The following is a 20,009-nucleotide window of genomic DNA, read 5'->3' on the forward strand; positions in this document are numbered from 1 at the left end:
AGAAATCCAAACGTCATTCCGCATTCGGGAAGTGCACTCGGAACGAAATCGTTTCACAGTTTACTCAACCCTGCCCACTGCATAGCCGAGTCCATGATTATTTTTCTAGTCTTACAGCACCTGAAATACGACTCGAGGATCTCCGAGGCCACCGACTTGTGCAACAGCTCGCATATGGGACGATCTCAGCTTCCAGATATATTCTTCTCTTAATTGGCATTGGTATTTGACTCGCTTGGCTTCCTCCTAGTCTTAAATTCGTCGCTCGTATTGTCGTTAGCAGCTTACACGACATACGGCAGCGGTTTATTGCTGGAATCGATGGTCACGTGCGGCACACCGAGTCTCAGCTTATTAAAAACTTGGCTTTTCGAATTTATTGACACATATTTCTCACAGATTTACAAACCCGACGCCACGTCGTGCTTTGAACAAACAGACCGACCGCGACGCAGAAAAGAATTTTCAAACCTGCCTGCCATCTAGTCCGAACTCGTGATTTCATTAACGGGTAAGTTGTGATCGCTTAGGTGCGACTATCAAATTGCGCAGATGCAATACGAGTAAATTTATATCTCGCAGGCGATTGTTCAATTAGATCGGGGTTTGATTTATTCAAAAATGCGTAAACCAAGCTTCGTTCGTATATTATTTTTTCAATAAAATAAATCAACAGGAACTAGGAAGCATTGCTTTTGATAATAACGTGAATCGTTTCGCTCGGTGACAAGAAGTGTTGATAAAAATTCACAGACGGGTTCAATTAAATCTATTAAAAAACGTAGAATCTTAAGGCCTAAAAATTGGAGGATCTTGGTATCCTACGGTATAAGCCAGGGCGTATAAGAATCCAGCGGAAAGTCGGTCGATCCGACCATCACATGGAAGGAGGGAGTTGAGTTCCAGTGGTTGGAAACAGAATTACCGCCGAGTCACGTGAGCTAATTAATATCGCCGAGTCAACCTGTCGTATATATAGTAATAGCAACAGCTGCGACGTTGAACGTGGAGTTGATCGTAGGTTTTTCTTGCAACATCCTCGAGAAACAATACGACCATCCGGCGATCCGGAAAGAGAAGACGTACCTACGCGGAAGAAAATTCAAAGGGCAATTCTCCGCCAAACGATTTCACGCCTGGTCAATCCGAAATTTGTACGCAACAATCGCATCCCTTCGTTCGCCCTTCGGCAGCTCCTCCGTCAAACGTCTGAGAATGGACCAAGGAAACTGTTAAATCTATTATAGACCGAGGATCCAGAATCCCGTCCTCGGGGCCGCGGGCCCAACCCGAAAGAGATTGCAGGTATGTATGCCTCCTCCGTCGTTTGAAAAATGAGGGGCCCATCAGGCCCCCGTGCTGGCTTGAAAATTCGTCGGAGGTAAAATCGTTCATCCCCTTATTGCGTATCCGGCGACGGGACGTGATCGTGAATAACAAAATAGGATCGACGAATTTATTTATGTGCAGGAATGCGCGCTAGTCATCGGCTGTATACACGCATTATAATTTTTTTTCTATGTATAGACGATATGCAGGATGTTTTATTCATGCAAGTCCTGCCTACTTTGGTTTTAGACCGATCCGTGTTCGTATATTTTGTCTATTGATTGTTATTCGTCCAGTGTCTTTTCAACTTGTAGTTAATTCTCTGCTTACGAAGGAAAAAGAGAACGAGATGGTAAGTTGTTACGAAAATAATATGGTTTTTTAATTTTCATCACCTTTGATGGTGTAAAGAAGAGTGTTGGTTTTGGTCGAAAATCGCTTTTTCTAACTTCAACGAATCCTTTCGCTTTTGAAACTCTAGGATCCTAAAAACAGGATCTTGAAAAATTGTCGATTTGTCGGTCTGCCCGACAAAAAATTTGAAACTTACAGGACTTAACAATAAAACGATGGGCATGAAAAATTTCAATGACTCGTTTAATTTGAAATTCTAGTTCTGCCGGAAGTCGATCGATTTTCAATGTTTTACCGACGAACATACTCTTTCCACCTTATTACGTTTTCAAAATAAACGATTGTTATTTTCCCAGTTTAAACATTCATTGTTTCAAATTCTGATAAATTTTTGTTTCTCAGGTTTTTTCCAATTTGTCTTTCAAAACTTTTTCATTTTCATTGCGCAAGTTTGACGGATAGACCGGCAGACTCTTCCCTTCTCATGTCGATGAAAAGTAGCGTGGAAAAACAGTTTTTCCGGCTTGTTTCAAGATGTATCGATGCTTTGAATTACGGAGAACCGCATTCGACCCTTTTTTTTTTGGTCAACTTCTGCAGCTGATCAATTTTCTGTTAAGCCGTCTCTTGAAATCAATGAACGAAGTTTTATGATTTTGTACCGGATCGACGGTGTTCTTCTTAACTCAAAACTGATAGGATTTTGGATTTAAGCTACAGCAGATTTTGCGCGAGTGAAATAATAGAAAAAATCGATTTGACGATATCTCAAAAACGGGTTGAAAGATTTTCATTATTTTTGTCTGATTTGACGCGGCTCTTCTGTACTCTAAATTGATTAGATTTTGGATTCTATCGGTTCCGCAATTTTCTAGTTACTTAAATAACATGGTTAAGAAAAAAAAAAAAAAATGTATCCAATAACGTTTTCTGTCCTCAATATGCATCCGAGCGAGACATTTGCAGACCTAGTGAGATATATCAGCCAGATAAAGAGCGCTCGTCTTACATTTTTCTTCAAGTTTTGATCTCCCATTTTTGAGTCGTTTTGATTTTACGCGTCCGACGCGGGTTCGTCCGACTTCCAGGAAATCTCGCTTCGTCCGTCATAGAGTGTTCCATTTTTTCTTCTTATTCTTCTTCCTTTCCTTCTTCTCCATCTGTAAGCGACGATCTCATAATGGCGAGCTGTTCCCGAAATTGGTCGTAAAATGACCGCGTGTGCCGGGATGTTTAGGCTTCGTCTTATACAATACATATACACCAATGCATATATACATATACATACATGTATTGGTGTGCACGAGGTGTATATTATATATACATACACATGTACATGTAGAATAAGGAAAAAAGAAGGATATATATACGTAGGTGTATAGAACCGTTGCGTTCTACGCGAAACTTTTGTGTCCTCTCAGCTCAGAATTTGTCTCGCGATCAAGGGATATGGACGGATTCATCTTTCTACACGCACGCATGCATATACGACACGCATCACGTGGGTGTCAGGCTTCTCTGGCCGAGAAACGAACGCGAATGGTGTACACTGGAAAAAATGGCGTTGCTGAAAGGTGACACCGCATTTTTCTTAAGCTGTAAAAATTTTTTTCATTCCGAAATTGTGATCGTTTCTTATTCATCAAAGATTGCGGCATTCTTTCAATCAATACCGTATGAACTTGTTATAAATTAAATATATCAGTATATTAAATGAATGTATAACAGGCGGGGAAAACTGACTGGTTTTTAATGTCCAGTTCTAAAATTATTCGCTATTCTGCGTTACTTGATAAATTTATACAAATATTGGACACAGATGTTTTATTTTCACAAATAGCTGAGGCTGAGGCTTGACCTCGATTTTGGTAAAAATGCAATAATTTCCAAGCGATAAAGAACCGCATCTTGAAACGTGATAGTTCAACTCGTCATTATTCGGGGAATTACGTGAATTATTGAAATAGAGAATCGGAAAGTCGAAGGAAATATAACATGGCTTGTACTTATTGAGAAGTATGGCTATTGTATTTTACTATATGTAATGACTTTTATTAATTACGAAGTTTGCTGGTATTGAAGTTTCGTTTATAAGATTTCAGATGCTTATCCGTTCATTCCTCAAAATTCCTCCAATTACAATTGTTCTGAAAGTCGAATCAGAACAATAATTAATACCAAACCTCTCATTCCATTAACGATTTATCAAAACAAGGAAGCCGCGAATTTAATTCTCAGTTAAAAGCTGGGTGTTAATCCTCGCCGATCCTGGACGAACCACGCGTGCATAGTTGCATACCTGCTTGCATGTGTTTCTCACAACTGCAATTGAAAAGAGCGCCAAATCCCAGGGGAAGGGATACCTCCCATTGTTAAAAAATAATTATTTGCTCAGACGTTTTCTCCGAACAGTTATTTGCGTACATACTTCGCACGAGGTGGATTGCGTGCTTCGGGCCTTCGAAAACCCGGGCCCTTCGGGCCTCAGGCCCCAAACCCTCCGGACAGACCGACAGCCGGGGTTATTCTGTTGATTTTTTGACTTAGCGTTCAACCGACCATCGAGCTACCGTTTCGGCTCCTTTTCGACTGGTTTGGGCCTTGAGGAAAATTCGCTCAGCGTCGGATTCCGCTCGGCGAAACCACCGGCCGACAATAAACTAATTTGACAGTCAGTTTTCTCAATTGAAAGGACTCGCTTTCACTATGCCCATTTTTGCCACTTCATCCCTGGGGTGCGATCCTCGGTTGAAAACCAGTCGCCCACCGTGCCGCGGATAATGTCGTCCTTCCTTGAAGTTACGGGTATAGTTAGCGTTGGAATGGGTGCCCAGGAAGCGACGTTATACGCTAAAGATGTCTTCACAAATGTTCTAATAAAGATTTGTACCCCACAGGTTGTTAAGAGGCGCGTCGGTGAAACTTTAAACTTTTTTAACCCTTACGAAATTTTATTTTACATCGTATATAGTTTGATTGAACAGGTTCAACATTTTCTGCCAAATCGGAAATTGGATACCAGTTTTTGTTCTTTACGATATCAAGATCGTACAGCTGTGGAATCGTTGATAATATTTCGTAGAAGAAATCATTTCACGCGCGGACAGTTTTCCGATTACTACCATTTTTTTACGCGAACTGCACCAATGTCTAGTTTTAACTCACTGAATACAGTCAATCTAAACAGAATAAAGATATTTGTCGCGTGAAATTTTACTGATTGTTAAAATTTTATGTCAAGTGAAAAAGTTTGGGTCAGTTTCACTAACAGGTTCTCTCAGAAAGTGGATTATACATGAATGAGTGGGCGAATATTGAGGCTGGCTAAAATGCTTCTACGATTACATGCTAGAATGAATCTTTTCTTTAATCCCGTTTCACGGTAAAAACGGCAATTTAGTATTTTAAATTATATGTAAAGCATACACGTGCATTCACATTTTTCAAAATTTGATCGAATACACGTTGTGATCGTTATCGCATTTCCACATCTTTTATTTCACGTCCGAACTATTTAAAGAGGTGACAGTTGCAAAAAGTACATTTTCATTCTGGATTTTCAAATCCACTTATTTCTTTCAATGTACTTTCATTTTTTTTTAACATTGGGTGAAGAGATTTATGATAAAACATCACTTAATCAAATTCGGTTTAACGCTGAATTCATATCAACATTATCACAATTTCAGTCAGTCTTAAATTTAATTGTTTTTTTTTTTTTAACAGCATTGGTATTCACCTAATTTCAGCGATGTAAAAATATTTCTTGGGTCAAGTGTACAAAGGTAATTTAGCCCGTTAATTTCTGCAACGGTGTTGAAATCTCATCGACTGAGCAGGTGTAAGTATATTCAAAGTTTATAATTAAACCAACGACTGTGACCCGACAGCGTTCAGACATCGTAACAATAGTGAAATCTCAGCGCATAACACGAGAAAGAATGTGTTACTGTCAGAGCTGCAATTAAGCTACCACCGACTTCTTTCCATTTCTCCTTACACGTCTGGAGTATAATGCCTACAGGAGTTTCTATTTTCGTTAAGGTATATAAATATATAGGTGTGTATATATATATATATATATATATATGTATAATAGTGCAGCAAACCACGCTAGAATAAATTGAGTCGGAAGGCAGCCAAGTGCGTTGGGATCAGTGAGGATTCGTTGGGAAAATATCGGCATCAAGCATTGATTTATTTCGGCCCCTAGGGTGCTAATTAGTGCGACGTTATTCGGCGTTATATACGCCACATTCACACGAGATCCGTAAAGACTGGATCCGGAGCAGGGTGGCAATTTTAACGCTGCATCTATTGCCTTTCATTGTTGGACTGATTTATTACGCCGGGTTGGATTATTAATTGTAAACCGTCATTGTGGTTCCCAGATCTCTGTTTCATTAATACAAACAGCAATTAATTAGGTAATTACTTTGTACATTCCCACGTGCGGTAGAGGATTTATTATATACATATATATATATATACATACAAGCAAACCTTTAATTGATCAATTAACTGTTGTATCGTAACTAACTAACATATACCGGCGTACTTGCATTGGATTTTTCTTTCCAAGATCCATATTATTGCGTGTCCAAGTTACACAACTTATTATTCATAAGGTTCTTTTAAAGGAATTAAATTATTTACTGAAAGTAATCAGTTTACACGTACGAATTATAACACGGGACGTACAGTCTTGTAATTTTTCTTTTTCGCTATACAATAATTTATTTTATATACTTTTGAGAACACTTCGGGGTACATACTTTTATGCATATCGTTGATAAATTTAACCTGATCCGAACTCGAATAATCTCGATAATAAAGATAGTCTAGATCGATCGTCTTTCAATAGTGTTCCGGTTTTCTCACTGTCCGTTAAAGTCTAACACCCGCAGTTCCACATTTCCGAAATATGGGAATTGACGTGGCATGCCGAGACCGGAAACGAACGTTTTTCCAGAGTCGATGGGGAAAGAAAAACAAGAAATTCGAGTCAATATTTCCTACCCTCTTCGGTAGATTTCAAAAGCTATTTAGGGCACGCGAGAGTGAACGTCTTCGGATGCAGCGAGTGCGGTTATCGGTACCGGATGTTGTGCGTTCGCCAGTTCATTGTTACCCCTGACTTCCGCCGGACCCAGGATATTTTTAGGCGTGCATGTTTCAATTATTATCGCTTCCTCGGCTCGCTCCTCCACGTTCACGTATATCCTCTTAGCCGCGTAGGCCAGCATCATCATCTCGACAAGCATCAGGAAGTTGTAGGTTACTAAAATTGTAGAAGAAAGAATCATAGAAAAATTCGCTGTTAATTCCTGATATGTTTTATTTTTGGCGGATTTTTTTTATCCTCGGAACAAACTATTGGAATATTAACCCTTACAATGCAAATCTCACGTGTATGACACTGGTGACACACCGGGGTCGCTGGACACCCCGCGTCAAAAATCATTGAGTAGAAATCGAGAGATCGATTCGAATAAAATGCAAAAATTCTGGGTTACTCTCCGACTGTTACGTTCTGAGGCAAATCAGTTATCTTTAGGAAAATGAAATTCATAAAACAACAAAATACCAAAAAATGGATGGTTCTATTCAAGAAATCGCAACTCACTGAACTTTGAATATTTTGAAGTGAAAATCGAGTGAGTAACTCTCAAGACACAGATATTTAACAAAAAAATATGGAGATACTGCGCGATTAAAAAAAGGTATTTATTCTTGTGAGTGAAGTTGATTTTTGGAAAAAAAAAAAAAATGAACATACGATTTTTACGATATTTCATTATTTATCTTGGATCAAATCAGATTATTTTGGATGTTTTTCGTATAAAATTTACGGTAAAGATCCCGCGGGGTCATTTTGACCCCGGTGTGCAGCGAAATGGTCAATTATCGGCTTAAGAAAACGAATTTTTCTTGCATTTCCGACAATGATCGGTTCCTTGCAGGATGTGATATTTTGCCATTTGTTTATTCCAGTCCTTTAACGGGCTTTATAAGGATAATTATTTGTACAGTTTTACATCGATATAATCGAATAGCAAAAATTCATACTTTCGGACAGGTTATTTAAATGAGAAAGAGGCAAAGAATTACTTGCGAAAATTCTACGAAGAGCTAATTGCGACTAAATATGTGGTGATTTGAAAAAAAATATGTTCATTAGTTGACACTTGCACTATCTGTGATCTGATTCTTCTTTTTTTTCCTCTCTTTCAAGTTTGTGTAAACACCAATCTCGAATTATTTATTGGCAATTTAAACCATTCTACGGCATCTATTTTCTTTCACCATTTATTCAACTGATTTCTATCTATATTAATCAAAGCTGTTATACCGACGAATTGCTCGTGTAAGTAAAAATTTTGGATAAAAATTGTTTATGTAGATTGTATACTTAGATCTTTGTGCAAGTAAATGTTTTGTTATGAAAATTTAATTTTCTTCCAATCATTTCGAAAATTGGTATTCATAATGACCGATGAAATTCATCTTGGAAATTATCAGCACTGACTTTACCCAACTAAATATCTGCAAAAAATTGGTTGAATGAATCGAGTAAAACTCATTCCACTTTTGAAAATGGCATAAAATCATCTTTAATCGTCACTGCAGGTTTATTGAATTTATTCTGAGGTGAAAAATCTTGGAGATAAATAACTGTTTGAGAACAAATCGTGAAAAACGTGACATTTTTTTTTTTCATATTTGCAATGAAATAAACAACCATGAATAAAATCCGAGACATTCGATGGTGTGGGATTCCCCGTTTGCTCACTCGTACATTTTCCGCTTCGCTGGCTCTCGAGAGAAAATTAGACGATGCAGGATGTAAGTTTGTTACGTACGTCGGCGTCGTGAACGGAAGCGTGTTTTTAAGGTCGAATAAGCGTCGCCTCGTGTCAAATTGGATAATTACGAGTTATTTTGGAACAAACTGAACGCGACAGCCGAACGTAATAAAAGTGATAAACTTTTACTCACGGTTAGCATAAATTTGGGGTGTTAACGGAGGGTGGCATGGAAAGACCCCAGCACTGGGGAGGCTTTTCACGATGGTTCCCTGGAGTTTGGAAAAGAGTAAAACCATTTGGCACACCATTGTCCTGCGAGGGAGGGATGCGTCTGAAAACGACAAGTGAGTCACTAAATCTGACGTAAAAATCTAGCCGAAATTAACGGCTTGAATTCAGTGTCACGATTTTTAATCGTCTTTTCTCTATCGTCCCAAGGAAAACCTTTTTTTGGAATGCGGTAATTTTAATTAAGTTACAATTTTACCAGCGTTCCAGGATGGGTAAAAAATTAATTTATCTACTAATTTTCAGTAAAGGCTTTGAAGAAGCTTTAACTTAGATTCCATTCGTGATCAAAATTCGACGAGGAATTTCTTAGGAAATCTGTAAAGCGACTAATTTGTTATATGCTTTTATAAACACGTAACTTGATATTTTTAAATTACCTGGAGAGCAATCCTGCAAACTTTTGGTTGCCACGGTTAACCCGTAGAGGCCAAAAAGTAGACTAGTCAGAGCCATTGGCTGCAAGTATGCTCCGTAAATCCGTGCAAGTACAGAACTTTCCGCATCCAAGAAGAGAATAACGCAGCTCGTTAAACCCTGAAAAATTCGGCGATGTCTCAGTCTAACACGTGCGATAAAACTTAAAAATTTTAAAAATTGAGAATAACAATCATGGTAAAAAGTTACACCATGATCACGTTGAGACTATAACGTGTATAAGTGTGTCGTTCTTTTGTTTTCATCTGTTTTGATTTTTCAACGTTTCAACTCATTTTATTCAGCCTATGCGAGCAAGCCTTTGAATGTTCCCCTCAATTTTTTACTCCGTATAACTCTGCAGTAAATTACAGTAAAGCGATTAGCACGGAAAACCTTGAGAACACTTGTCTGAAATTACACTCAGCTGAATCGAATCTATATTTTTGTATTGACACAGTGTTTCTGATGAAAACTTTCTGCGAAATTGAAAATAAGCATAAAACTGAGAGCTTCAAAGACAGAATTTGAACCATTATTCTTATGCGTGATTTCAAATGATCTTATGACTTGAATATGCAGAACGAACGGTTGACAGCTGTGTCTTTTTTCTGATTTCTCTCTCTCTCTCTCTCTCTCTCTCTCTCTCTCTCTCTCTCTCCTCTCTAACACGCTGCAGCACAAGCGCCAACTGTAGATCGCACCGAAGAATCATATTATAGTAAATTGAATAAATTGAATAGCGCGCGCTTTTCCTTACTTCCTTTTACACACTTCCATCGCATTCAAAAAATTAGCCCCACCAAATGATGCTACACATCAATTTTCGGGAAATATAACCTCATACTTCCCACGCATGCGGGAGAAAAGTGCTTTTTTCCCGCATATGAGGGAAAAAACGTTAGGAAGGAATAATGTGCCACTTTTGTCCCGCTATTCAGGTAAAAAAAGTTATCATCGTTGAGTCGGAGATAATTAAAATAACTTAAAATCTCAATGGCAATGAAACATTGAAACATTCTGGCATCGATGTCAAATACATTTACTGCGAGAAATTTTTAGTTCCGGTTACCGCTCAGTCCTTAACTATTTTCATTTTTTACAAAATGAAAATTAGTTTTGTAGCTATTACCAAAAAGTCTAGTATCCGTTACTATTCTTTCTCATTACGATCACTGCTGCTATATTTTTCTTGTGACTGTTGCGAAAATTTAATGCTTGTGCAACAATAAATTGACGTCAAAGCCTTATTTAACCAAAAAAGTAGAGGAAACCGAACAAATCGATTTTGCGTTGCAATAACCAAAAAAGGATCGACGATAGCGCAAAATGGTTACGTGTACCTCGTTTTTTGCAAAACAGTTCTTTTAACGATACCCATTTTACTGAATTTTGCTAGTTAGTATAACAAATGAAATATTTCTCAGTGTTGTGAAACCGATTTTCAACATTTCACTGATTTGACTTCTCGTTGTTCCCACTCGGCGAATCCTGGAAGAGAATAAGACTGACCTGAACGATGGTGAACTGAAGAACACACAGCCGAAGCCACGTGAGGTTGATTCTGTTCATTTCGGGGTTGGGGAAAGGTAGACAAGGCCAGCAGCAGCAGGGCCCAACTTTGAGGAGCATGGAGGGCGGTTTACTGACGCTTCTGTGCCCCAAGTCAATTAGGAGAAGAAACAGCCGATAAAGGGAGACCGTCAGGCATATCTGAGTCAGGCTCTCCGACAGCAGTTGGGCTCTGTGTGACAGAGAAGAGAAAGAGTCAGATCCCGGTGTCGGGGACCATTAGGGCGCTAACCGTTGCCTATTAATCAATACTGTCAACCCCCATTAGGGCCGAGGTGTGTGCGTAAATTTTTCAACCAGCTCAGTGCGTCTTTTTGATACTCCGAAGTCGTCGAGGGCCGATTCTATTCCCCGGAGAAAACTTTTGCTTCGCTTGGCAATTCGGACTTGAAATTTGCTAGTGCACACCTCGAAAACAAACGAAATCCTAAGCCAACACTCGTCGAGGGGCAAGCCGACAAATCCCTCAAAACTCGAGGTGTAACTCTAGGCGTGTCAATGTTTGCTGGTAGACGGAGGGAACGGCTCATCATTGAAGCCTCGCTGGTCGAGATTAAAGATAATAATGGATTATCCGCTGAGTGAAATTTTTGTTTATTTTTTTTTTTTCTTCTCAAAATTCTGCAGACTATTTTTCGAAATATGGGAAGAAGAAAAATTTGTCGTATAATGAATAGCTCGGTCGAATATAAATTTCGTGAAACGCGATGAGGAATGATATTTTTTTTTTTTCTTTTTTAAGAAGAACTCAAAATTCAATTTATACGAATTATAAAAATGCAATGAGTAATCAGTCTGTCGAGTATCTTGGCTTGAAATTTGTGAAGAGTAGTTGGGGTGGAGAAAAGAGTACATCGTGTTGGAGGAACATTTTTTTTGTCGAGAGTTTAAAAAATTTGGCGATTAATATCAGACATAATGTTTTGATTAACAATTTTTTTTCTTATATAATTAAGACTTGAGCAAGCATTGAATCTTATTAGCGTTTCATTGAATTTTCCAGTGATACTGATTCGGCAAATTCAAACAAGAATTTTTAAAAAATTCATAACTCGAGAGCAAATTGAAATTCGATTTAAAAAAAAAAAACCTAAGAATTCTACCATAAAATTTAATCCGATTCTAAAAATAATTTCATCAGAAAAATTAGTCCGCCAATGTCCGAGCTACGTAACTATGCCGAAAAAAATCTCATATCTTGTGAAGTTTTCACTATTTCCAAATACCGCCTCAGGGTTTTGCTGAGGATTTTCTCCCGACACAGCGCGCGATTATTGGTAATATTAAAATCGACACGATCTATTAAGCGCGGCTTCGACATCGAATTTTTTCTCACCTAGGTACGGCTGTGGCTAACAGGCTGCAGAGACTGGCGATTGGGTAGATGGAAAGTACGATGAGACAGTTGGTCTTGTAAGCAGCCGTCTCATTCTGCAACGTGATGTTGTAGACGGCGTCTATTATGAGGTAGAAGGTGAGGACGGTGAGCACGGAACCCACGCCGATCAGACCAACCCCAAACGGTCCCAGACCTGGAATTATAAAAATTATGACGTGCTTTGACCGGCTGACGCGTTGGTCGTAATCCGTTGAAAGGCGGATTAGATATACTCAGGTATAAAATGAGCTGAGAGTTGAGATCACTGATTAGTTGATCGGAACTCGACTTTATTGACCAGAGTCTACGGTGTGGATTCGTGTTTAAATTCAGAAACACACTACTCAATATTTCAGTTTTATTTTAAAACAAATTTTCTTTCAAGTATGTCATTTTTCGACTTTTTCAAATCGTGGTTGTTCTCAGAAGTAGGGAAACATTGACGATATTAATTTAGCTTCGTCGCGGAATATTTAATATCAATTCTTTACCTCGGACTATTTACGGAGAAAATTATCGAAACGAGACTTGCTTGTGTACAAAATTTGCAGGTAATGGAATTTATAAAGCTTATTTTTGGGATTGAAGAATAAAAGCACCGAAAAATCTAGCTGAGAATATTATGGTCAATGAATTAATGACTTGTAACCACAGAATACAGATTCCGAAATACCGACTGGACAAGTTGTGGCAAAATTGTACAAATTAGCTCGACAAACTTACAAGACCATTGGCGAAATATCGCGTTTTTCTCTACGATGTCGTAACGCAAATTTGTAATTGCCTGAAATACAACACGGATAAAATAAAAAAGGAAAAGAGAAAAAGAACGTAAACCTGCGGTTATTAAGTGAGCTGTTAAGCCGGAACCGGTTACTTTTCGAAATAAAGATTCGCCGAAATACGCGAAATCAAATAATCCGAAAGTGTTTCAGAAATCAGTAAATGAGAGACAAAGGGGATGATCGATAGTTTTCATCCATCGAATTCGGATCATTTCATAAGTGAATCAATGGACATCCTCGACGTATTTTGTGTCGTTCAAGTGCGGGGACTGCTCATTTGGCATGCGGGTTGTTTCGTCCGTGCAATATTGCGAAGTTACTTGAAATTGCACAACAGTGCCGTATCAACCAAAGTCGTTGCCCGGTGAAACGCGTAACGTAAACACAGGCATAGCCGACGGCGTAAGTGTAAGTAGGCGAAATATAAACTATCTATCTTCGAACCGAAGAGAGTCGCGTTGAGTTTTGACGCAGGCAACGAGCTCTCAAGGCCGAAGTATCGTTGCCTCTCTCTTAACTTTTCTCTGAAAATTACTTCACACCGGGAATGAATCAGTGTGTAACTCTCTCGGTCGAGCTCTCCAATTAAACCGGGTGACTCGTAACGGATGAACGAATGCAGGTAGTTAAACTTCGAGAAGCGTAATAACGGCCAAAGAAATCCTTTCGAAAAGTAACTCCAATCGGGACTCAGATTTTGTAAAAATCTTGTCTATGATGGTAAAAAGTAACTCGATCGGTCACAAAAAAGACAAACGGAAACGCGATATGTTTTCGGGTCAAATCACGTGAAAAGTTAAACCTTGATTTACGGAGTTTTTTGGTTTCAGGTTTCTTTCACCTGCGTGGATATCGCAACTCGGTGACGTATAATGCACAAATCTAACTCTACAGGTGAGAATAATCGATTAAAGCGGGTAGTAACATCTTTTTTCCTATTACGAAAAAAAAGTAATCCACGTAATTGAGCATTATTGTTTTCTATAAAAATCACTCGACTTAGAATGAAAATTCGGTTTTATTCAATGATGCAGTAATATTCTAATTAATCAATTACACTTGAATCAACAATAAAACTTAAATTACAAGGTTGTGTACAAAATACAGATTACACTTGTACTGGGATTTAAAATTACAATTTTTATTAACGAATAAACGTACTAATGAAATTGCATTTTGTAGTTAGAACCTGTGATAAAACGCAAACTACACATGTATTCTTCAATTGAGACGTCACGTTGAAATAGCCAAATAAAATACAAATTAGACTCGTACTCTGTAATTAGATTAGAATATTCGTTGCGTGTATAATTTGTAATCAAAGTATAATCGATTAAAAATTGTAATCGGGCAGTGCTCGCGTACATTGGTCGTATCAACCGTCGACTGTTACATCCAAAGTATATCATTTGGTAAATTTTGTTTCTCTCTATGGTTTTTATTCTTCGTTTCAAAGCACGTCGAAGACCGTGGGGCTAACCCGCTAGAAACTAGGAACAGGCTTTTCATCGATCTATACAACGCCGCCATGAGGGATGGCTACTCTTTGGGGACTCGTTGCCGGAGGCTGCCATGCAGCAGGCTCCCCTCAAAAGTATCGTGGTCTTGCTATATTCGTATCTGGTTATCTGGTCACAAGGTGGGTGTCCCTTGGCATTCCATGACTAAGAGTCCCTCTCTCGCCGTTAGAAACCCAAAAATATTTCCCCTGGAAGTGACGCTGGTTTAAGAGGGGCGTAACACCGTGACTGGTAAGTCTCTGAGTTTTCTCGGCTCCTTAAATTTTCGACATAACGGGGCATTGGTAATAAAAGAGTCGAACAATTTTTTCTTTCCTTATGGATATCGCTGTAGTGTTTGAAAATAAACGTTTGCGCGATGAGAAATCGTCAATTCAGTTGACTATTTTGTAAACAGTTATACTGTAAGTGATATAAATCATCGGACCAAGTTTCAAGTATTCGATTCGTACCAATCTTTCTTATACCAGAGACATTGTTCGTGAATTAAATCGAGATAGCAATGTTCGCTGTTTCCATGTCCGTAATTGAAAGAAGCTATGGATACTCACTGAAATAAAAATTCATCCGCTCTTGATTAAAACAATGTACAAGCTATCGGTAGAATCTGACATATTTGACAATGAATGAATCTTCTAGATCTTCAACTATTTTCAAGCAATTTAAAATGAAAAACAGATATCAGAACTCTTGTTTATAAATTTAGTAGGTATACGTGTTCTTGAATTTTCAGAAAAATCATCGTAGCCTTCGAATATCCAAATTTGACAAATACTCGGTGTTCGACGATTTCGTATTAAAATCACCGAAAGGGTATCGAATTCGACTCACCAACTTACTCAATTTCGAAACTCTTCGTCACTGCGGTACGGAACATTTCGCTACTATTGCAAGTGATCACAGTGTCGGCATGCATCGGGTGTTTGTATTTCACAACGGGCACCCGGTAGATAGAAATAGGAACGTGGGGTGACCGGGTGTCCCTGGCCCATGAAAGCGAGAATTTTGGGGTGTGGAGAGTCAAAGAGAGTTATGGACCACGGCCGATTAGGTGGGATTGATGAGTTTCGCCGAACGTTGCCACGTGGCTGACGTTCCGGTTCACAGAGTCTGCGGTGAAATTGTCGTCTGTGACAATCACGGGATGGAATTATCTCTATGCTCGACGGCGCTGTATTAATTTCAATTCGCTGAGTAGGTATGTACCAACATGCGGCACTGAAATCAGATGCATGGACCAAGGAAACGCCGGTTCGACGTAATAAACTTGGACCACAAGCCTACCGCAACTGCTTTGGGCGTCTGATATTTCTGAAAATTGTGCTTCAGCGATGGCCTGAAATTAAGCAAAATTTTGGGACTCGAAAATCTTGAGTTGAAAAGGTTTCACACGCAGAAAGTTTGAGCAGTAAACGTGACTTCCATTTGCAGGGTGCGTATCGTCGATGAGAGATTTATAGTCGGCTCTGCTTGCCGTGGTTTCTTTCTCGTTTCTATTTTGAGTACCGATTCTTCTTACCTACTTCCTTCAGGGTGCGCACTGCCCCACTTCTACTCCAGAGTACATGCACTATAAATATTTCTAAAAAAAGAATCAGGAGAGTTTGAGATACACAGGAGGCGATGAGCCACAGGATCTTACACGTTTGTGAAACGATCGGAACCGATGTCGCACTTCTTTACTATTAAAGTCGAATTAGATCGAAATTCAATTTTAGAATTATAGAAAAAATGGCGCCACCGTATCGTTTAATCAAAACCTGTTTTTCATCATTTATTTTCCGAACAAACACAGTTTTACGTTTTATCGGATAAACGTAATCAGCTGTTGTTCCTGTAACGGAAAAATACTACATTGTGTATATTGTATAAGCATGCTGAAGTTGAGTCGTTTCTCACGATTTGACAATCATTACTTAATCTTATTTAGATTATACTGACGTAATGTTTTCACAACATCTATTCAATTATCTACTTTCAAGCAACTGTAGTATTTTCGTGAAAAACTTGAACACAGTTTTCCGTTCGAGCATTTTATTTATTCATATTTTCAGGTGAATTATGTATCGTAATGATTACATGTACCGTAGAACAAATATAATACAAGGTTGAGAATTATTAAAAATAGAAGAAGTTTTGAAATCAGAATACACTCGGTGGTATTTTCAGTCGAAACCGGGTTTTATTGACTGCAATTTAACTCGTCTAACAACAGGAAAAATCTGGACATCACCCCATTTAGTGACGATCTCAATTTTTTAGGATTTCAGAAGTCTGAATAGCAAGAGAAGCTACTTAAAATACACAGCCCTTCAACCATGTATATGTTCTACAAAATGCTCGAAAAAATGTCTACTCTACGAAGAACATTAACAAATAGAATTAGAATTGCACTTCACGTGATTCGAATATCCGAAAATGGAACTTGTGAAAACATTCGTACGCGTTTTTTCTATATTATTCACTTTCTGTTCGTCAAAAAGAAAACGTATCATTTTTTGTATTTTACGAACTGAATTTTTCACTCGGCACATCGCCGGTCCGATTTTATGCAAGAAATATCCTCATAATTTGCTGGTGTTTCATCGCTATTCAGTAATGATTAGTAACGTGATTACAGCGAGGATGAATAAGCGCTGTAATTCGCTGAATCGTACATTCAGGCCTCTGTGAGTATTTTGTTAGCCCAGGTTAATGTACGTTGCATCACCCCAAGCACATTACGACAGTCGTAGACGTATTATTTAAACGGGGTTCACTGGCTGCGTGTTGCCTCATTGTCAGCTTCTTGCCGCGCCGCCAAAAAAGGATTGATCCATGCACACATGTTTGCAATGGAAAGTGCGATGACGTATATTGTATATGATAATTTTTCACCATTTTAAACGTGGGAATATCAAGTTCATGACTTTGTAACCAGTTATAAATGAATTTCCGACTCCGGTCAATGAGATCATTTGCTTCTTGGACGTGGTCTTCGACTTCAATTACTTCGCGGCAAAAGTTTCGATAGTTTTCAGAAAAATATCTCGCTGAAGAGAAGTTGACTATTTCGTTACGAAAATTTGGTAATTACTACCGGAAATAGCAAAACTCAGACGTCCTCTATGATAAAGTTTCTTTCTATGTTGCGGAGAAGCACAAAATTCACTGGAAAGCTGCATCTTTATTTTTCTCAAATCGTCTTTTTATTTTCTCCGCGTGCTAAACTTATACATATATTGGATGTGAGTCTGAACACTCGATTAATTGTAGGCAATTAAAGTTCCGTGTTCCAAGCTGTTATGACAGCTTTTCTATCATCAAACAGAATTGAAGAAACGTGTGTCACCTTATCGTGAACTGAGACCTCAGGCAAAACTTTTACATTTCACGTTTCGCGCGGTAAGCGGGTTTGATTATTCTTGTTCGAAAGTAGGTAAGCCGTCTTTTGCGTTGCTTGTAAAAAAATTTAAATCAATCCTGGAATTTGAATTAGCAATACGTTACAATTGAATTGACAACAAAATGGATCTTGACAAATTGGTGATGATTTGAATGAAAGACATTAGCGAGTTCGTGTAAGATCGGAGCATTTTTGGTGTAAAAGAACCACTTTGGATAGTAGTAACGGCCTCTAGAGATGTTTGGGAACAACGGCTCAGCTGTTTATAATCAGTATGCGGCCGTTCGGTAAATTTTAAGTATTCATCACCATGGTGTACCGGAAGTGTTTATTATAATCTTCAAACCGCGTACTCCACCGGGTATAAAACTGTGGTTTACTACGAATCATTGTTAAACGTGAGATCATTGTTTACCTACATAGAAAACGAAATTGAATGTCAAGCACTACTCGATGCTTCTGCAAATACCATCCATCGCACTTAGCACATCATTCTTACGGATTATTGACATGTAGTGCGTATAGAATGAATGACAGCTTGAGGAAAGTTTGTCTTAGAATTAATACTATACAGAACTCAGCAGAAATTGCTCTCCCTTCGGGACTCTTGATAATCGTCAACTGGAAATGTAGGGGATTCTCAAAAAGTGTCTTCTAATTCACGAGGAACGCTTATTTACGGCAAATTCTTGAGATATCCTTGGACTAATTGAACACGTAATGCTTGATACAGTACTAAAGTGATCTGCATGGAATTCATTTAACTAATCAACTAAACGCTAATTGAAGCAAGTGATTTGCGTCAAGTGTACTTGTATGTCAAATGTTAAGCTACCACAGCGGTTCACGACCACATGGGACAGTGTTTGCATGCGTCGGTGTGATCAAACAGGTTTGGCAGAATTCTATGTTTCTTTTGTTATTTTCGCGAAAACCTTAATTATAACTGTCCAGAAGTTGAAGAAAATGTTAGGGATTTTCACAGTAATTTCAACGAACTCATTCCAGTTAATTGCGTTATTATACCTTATACGCGTCCTAGATTTTTCAACGACACGGTGACACGGACTTCTGCGGCAGGAACAAGCGATGCATTGGGTTGTACTTTCAAAATTGCGCTTTCTCCGTTGCATGGGATTGAATTACGTCAGCAGGTAGCTGGCTGCAAGTTAGCTGTGCGAACTCGTACATGCAGTCAAGGATTGCTGAACGTTTTGCGCAACTCGCGATTGATTCTGGATCGGACTTCAGCCATGGAGCTACACCGTGAAAGGCAAGAGAAACCTAGATCTTTCACTATCATTATCGACGCTCCTTTTTGTTAATTCAACGTATCTGTGATGCAGGCACGACGCAGAAACGTACGCGCACACGTATTCACACAATATATGAGATCGTTGAATCCCTAACAGACACGTAACCGGGAAATAATAATCAACAAACAAGTTGTAGGAGAGTATCGAACCATGGATCTACTAAATCTAGTCCCGTTACAGTTGTTTTATCGACTTCTGTTTTTCCTTTGTTAATTGGCAACTTAAGAAATTACTCACTCTCAATATAATCCACCGCACTAGGCACCAGATTCCAGTCGCAGGACTCATTCATGATGAGATGTTGACTATGCTCGTAATCGAATGAGATATTTTTAGTCATCTCGATCATGATGGTCGCTGTATGATCCGACGGGATGATTTTGTTTTCGTTGGATATCGAACTTCTGCTGGTTTCATCCGTGCAACCACCCGTGCATCTTGCGAATATGGATAAATGCGAATGAAAACAGTTACTTGAATAGTCAGAACCGAGTTTCTATCGGCGGCACACGTTCCACGGTGAGAGTCAGCCACTGAAGTATAAGAACTTGCAGAGCAACCAAGTCTTGGAACCATGTAATCCACTCTCCCACTTTTACCCCCGTCATCGTGATAATTTCGTAACCATACCTTTTTCCACTCACAGAAACTGATTGAGAGATAAAGCGGATGGCGAAAAATTTGTAGATTTCTTTCCAGTATTATGGGTTAAATCACTTCTCTCACATGCCTCGCAGAAGAATAGGTATTGCTGATACATGGTCCAGGTACAGTCGATAATTTCTTACAACTTATGCAGTCTGAGATGCTACACGAGCGAAAACAGAAGAACGTCGATGTGCATGTGATGAGCAGA

General features: G+C 38.8%; 1 protein-coding gene across 1 annotated transcript; it reads right to left on the reverse strand.

Annotated features, from left to right (window-relative positions):
- Window positions 1-5,375: 5,375 nt before the first annotated feature.
- On the reverse strand, window positions 5,376-19,700 carry LOC107216764. The gene is made up of 6 exons (XM_015654051.2): window positions 19,391-19,700; window positions 12,106-12,301; window positions 10,710-10,941; window positions 9,161-9,317; window positions 8,683-8,823; window positions 5,376-6,964 (listed from the first exon to the last, which is right to left on the reverse strand). Exons 1-6 carry the CDS (start codon window positions 19,500-19,502, stop codon window positions 6,729-6,731), a joined length of 1,074 nt encoding a protein of 357 aa, XP_015509537.2. The 5' UTR covers window positions 19,503-19,700; the 3' UTR covers window positions 5,376-6,728.
- Window positions 19,701-20,009: the final 309 nt, after the last annotated feature.

Source organism: Neodiprion lecontei, chromosome 6 (genome assembly GCF_021901455.1).
Source record: "Neodiprion lecontei isolate iyNeoLeco1 chromosome 6, iyNeoLeco1.1, whole genome shotgun sequence".
Lineage (NCBI taxonomy): Eukaryota > Metazoa > Arthropoda > Insecta > Hymenoptera > Diprionidae > Neodiprion > Neodiprion lecontei.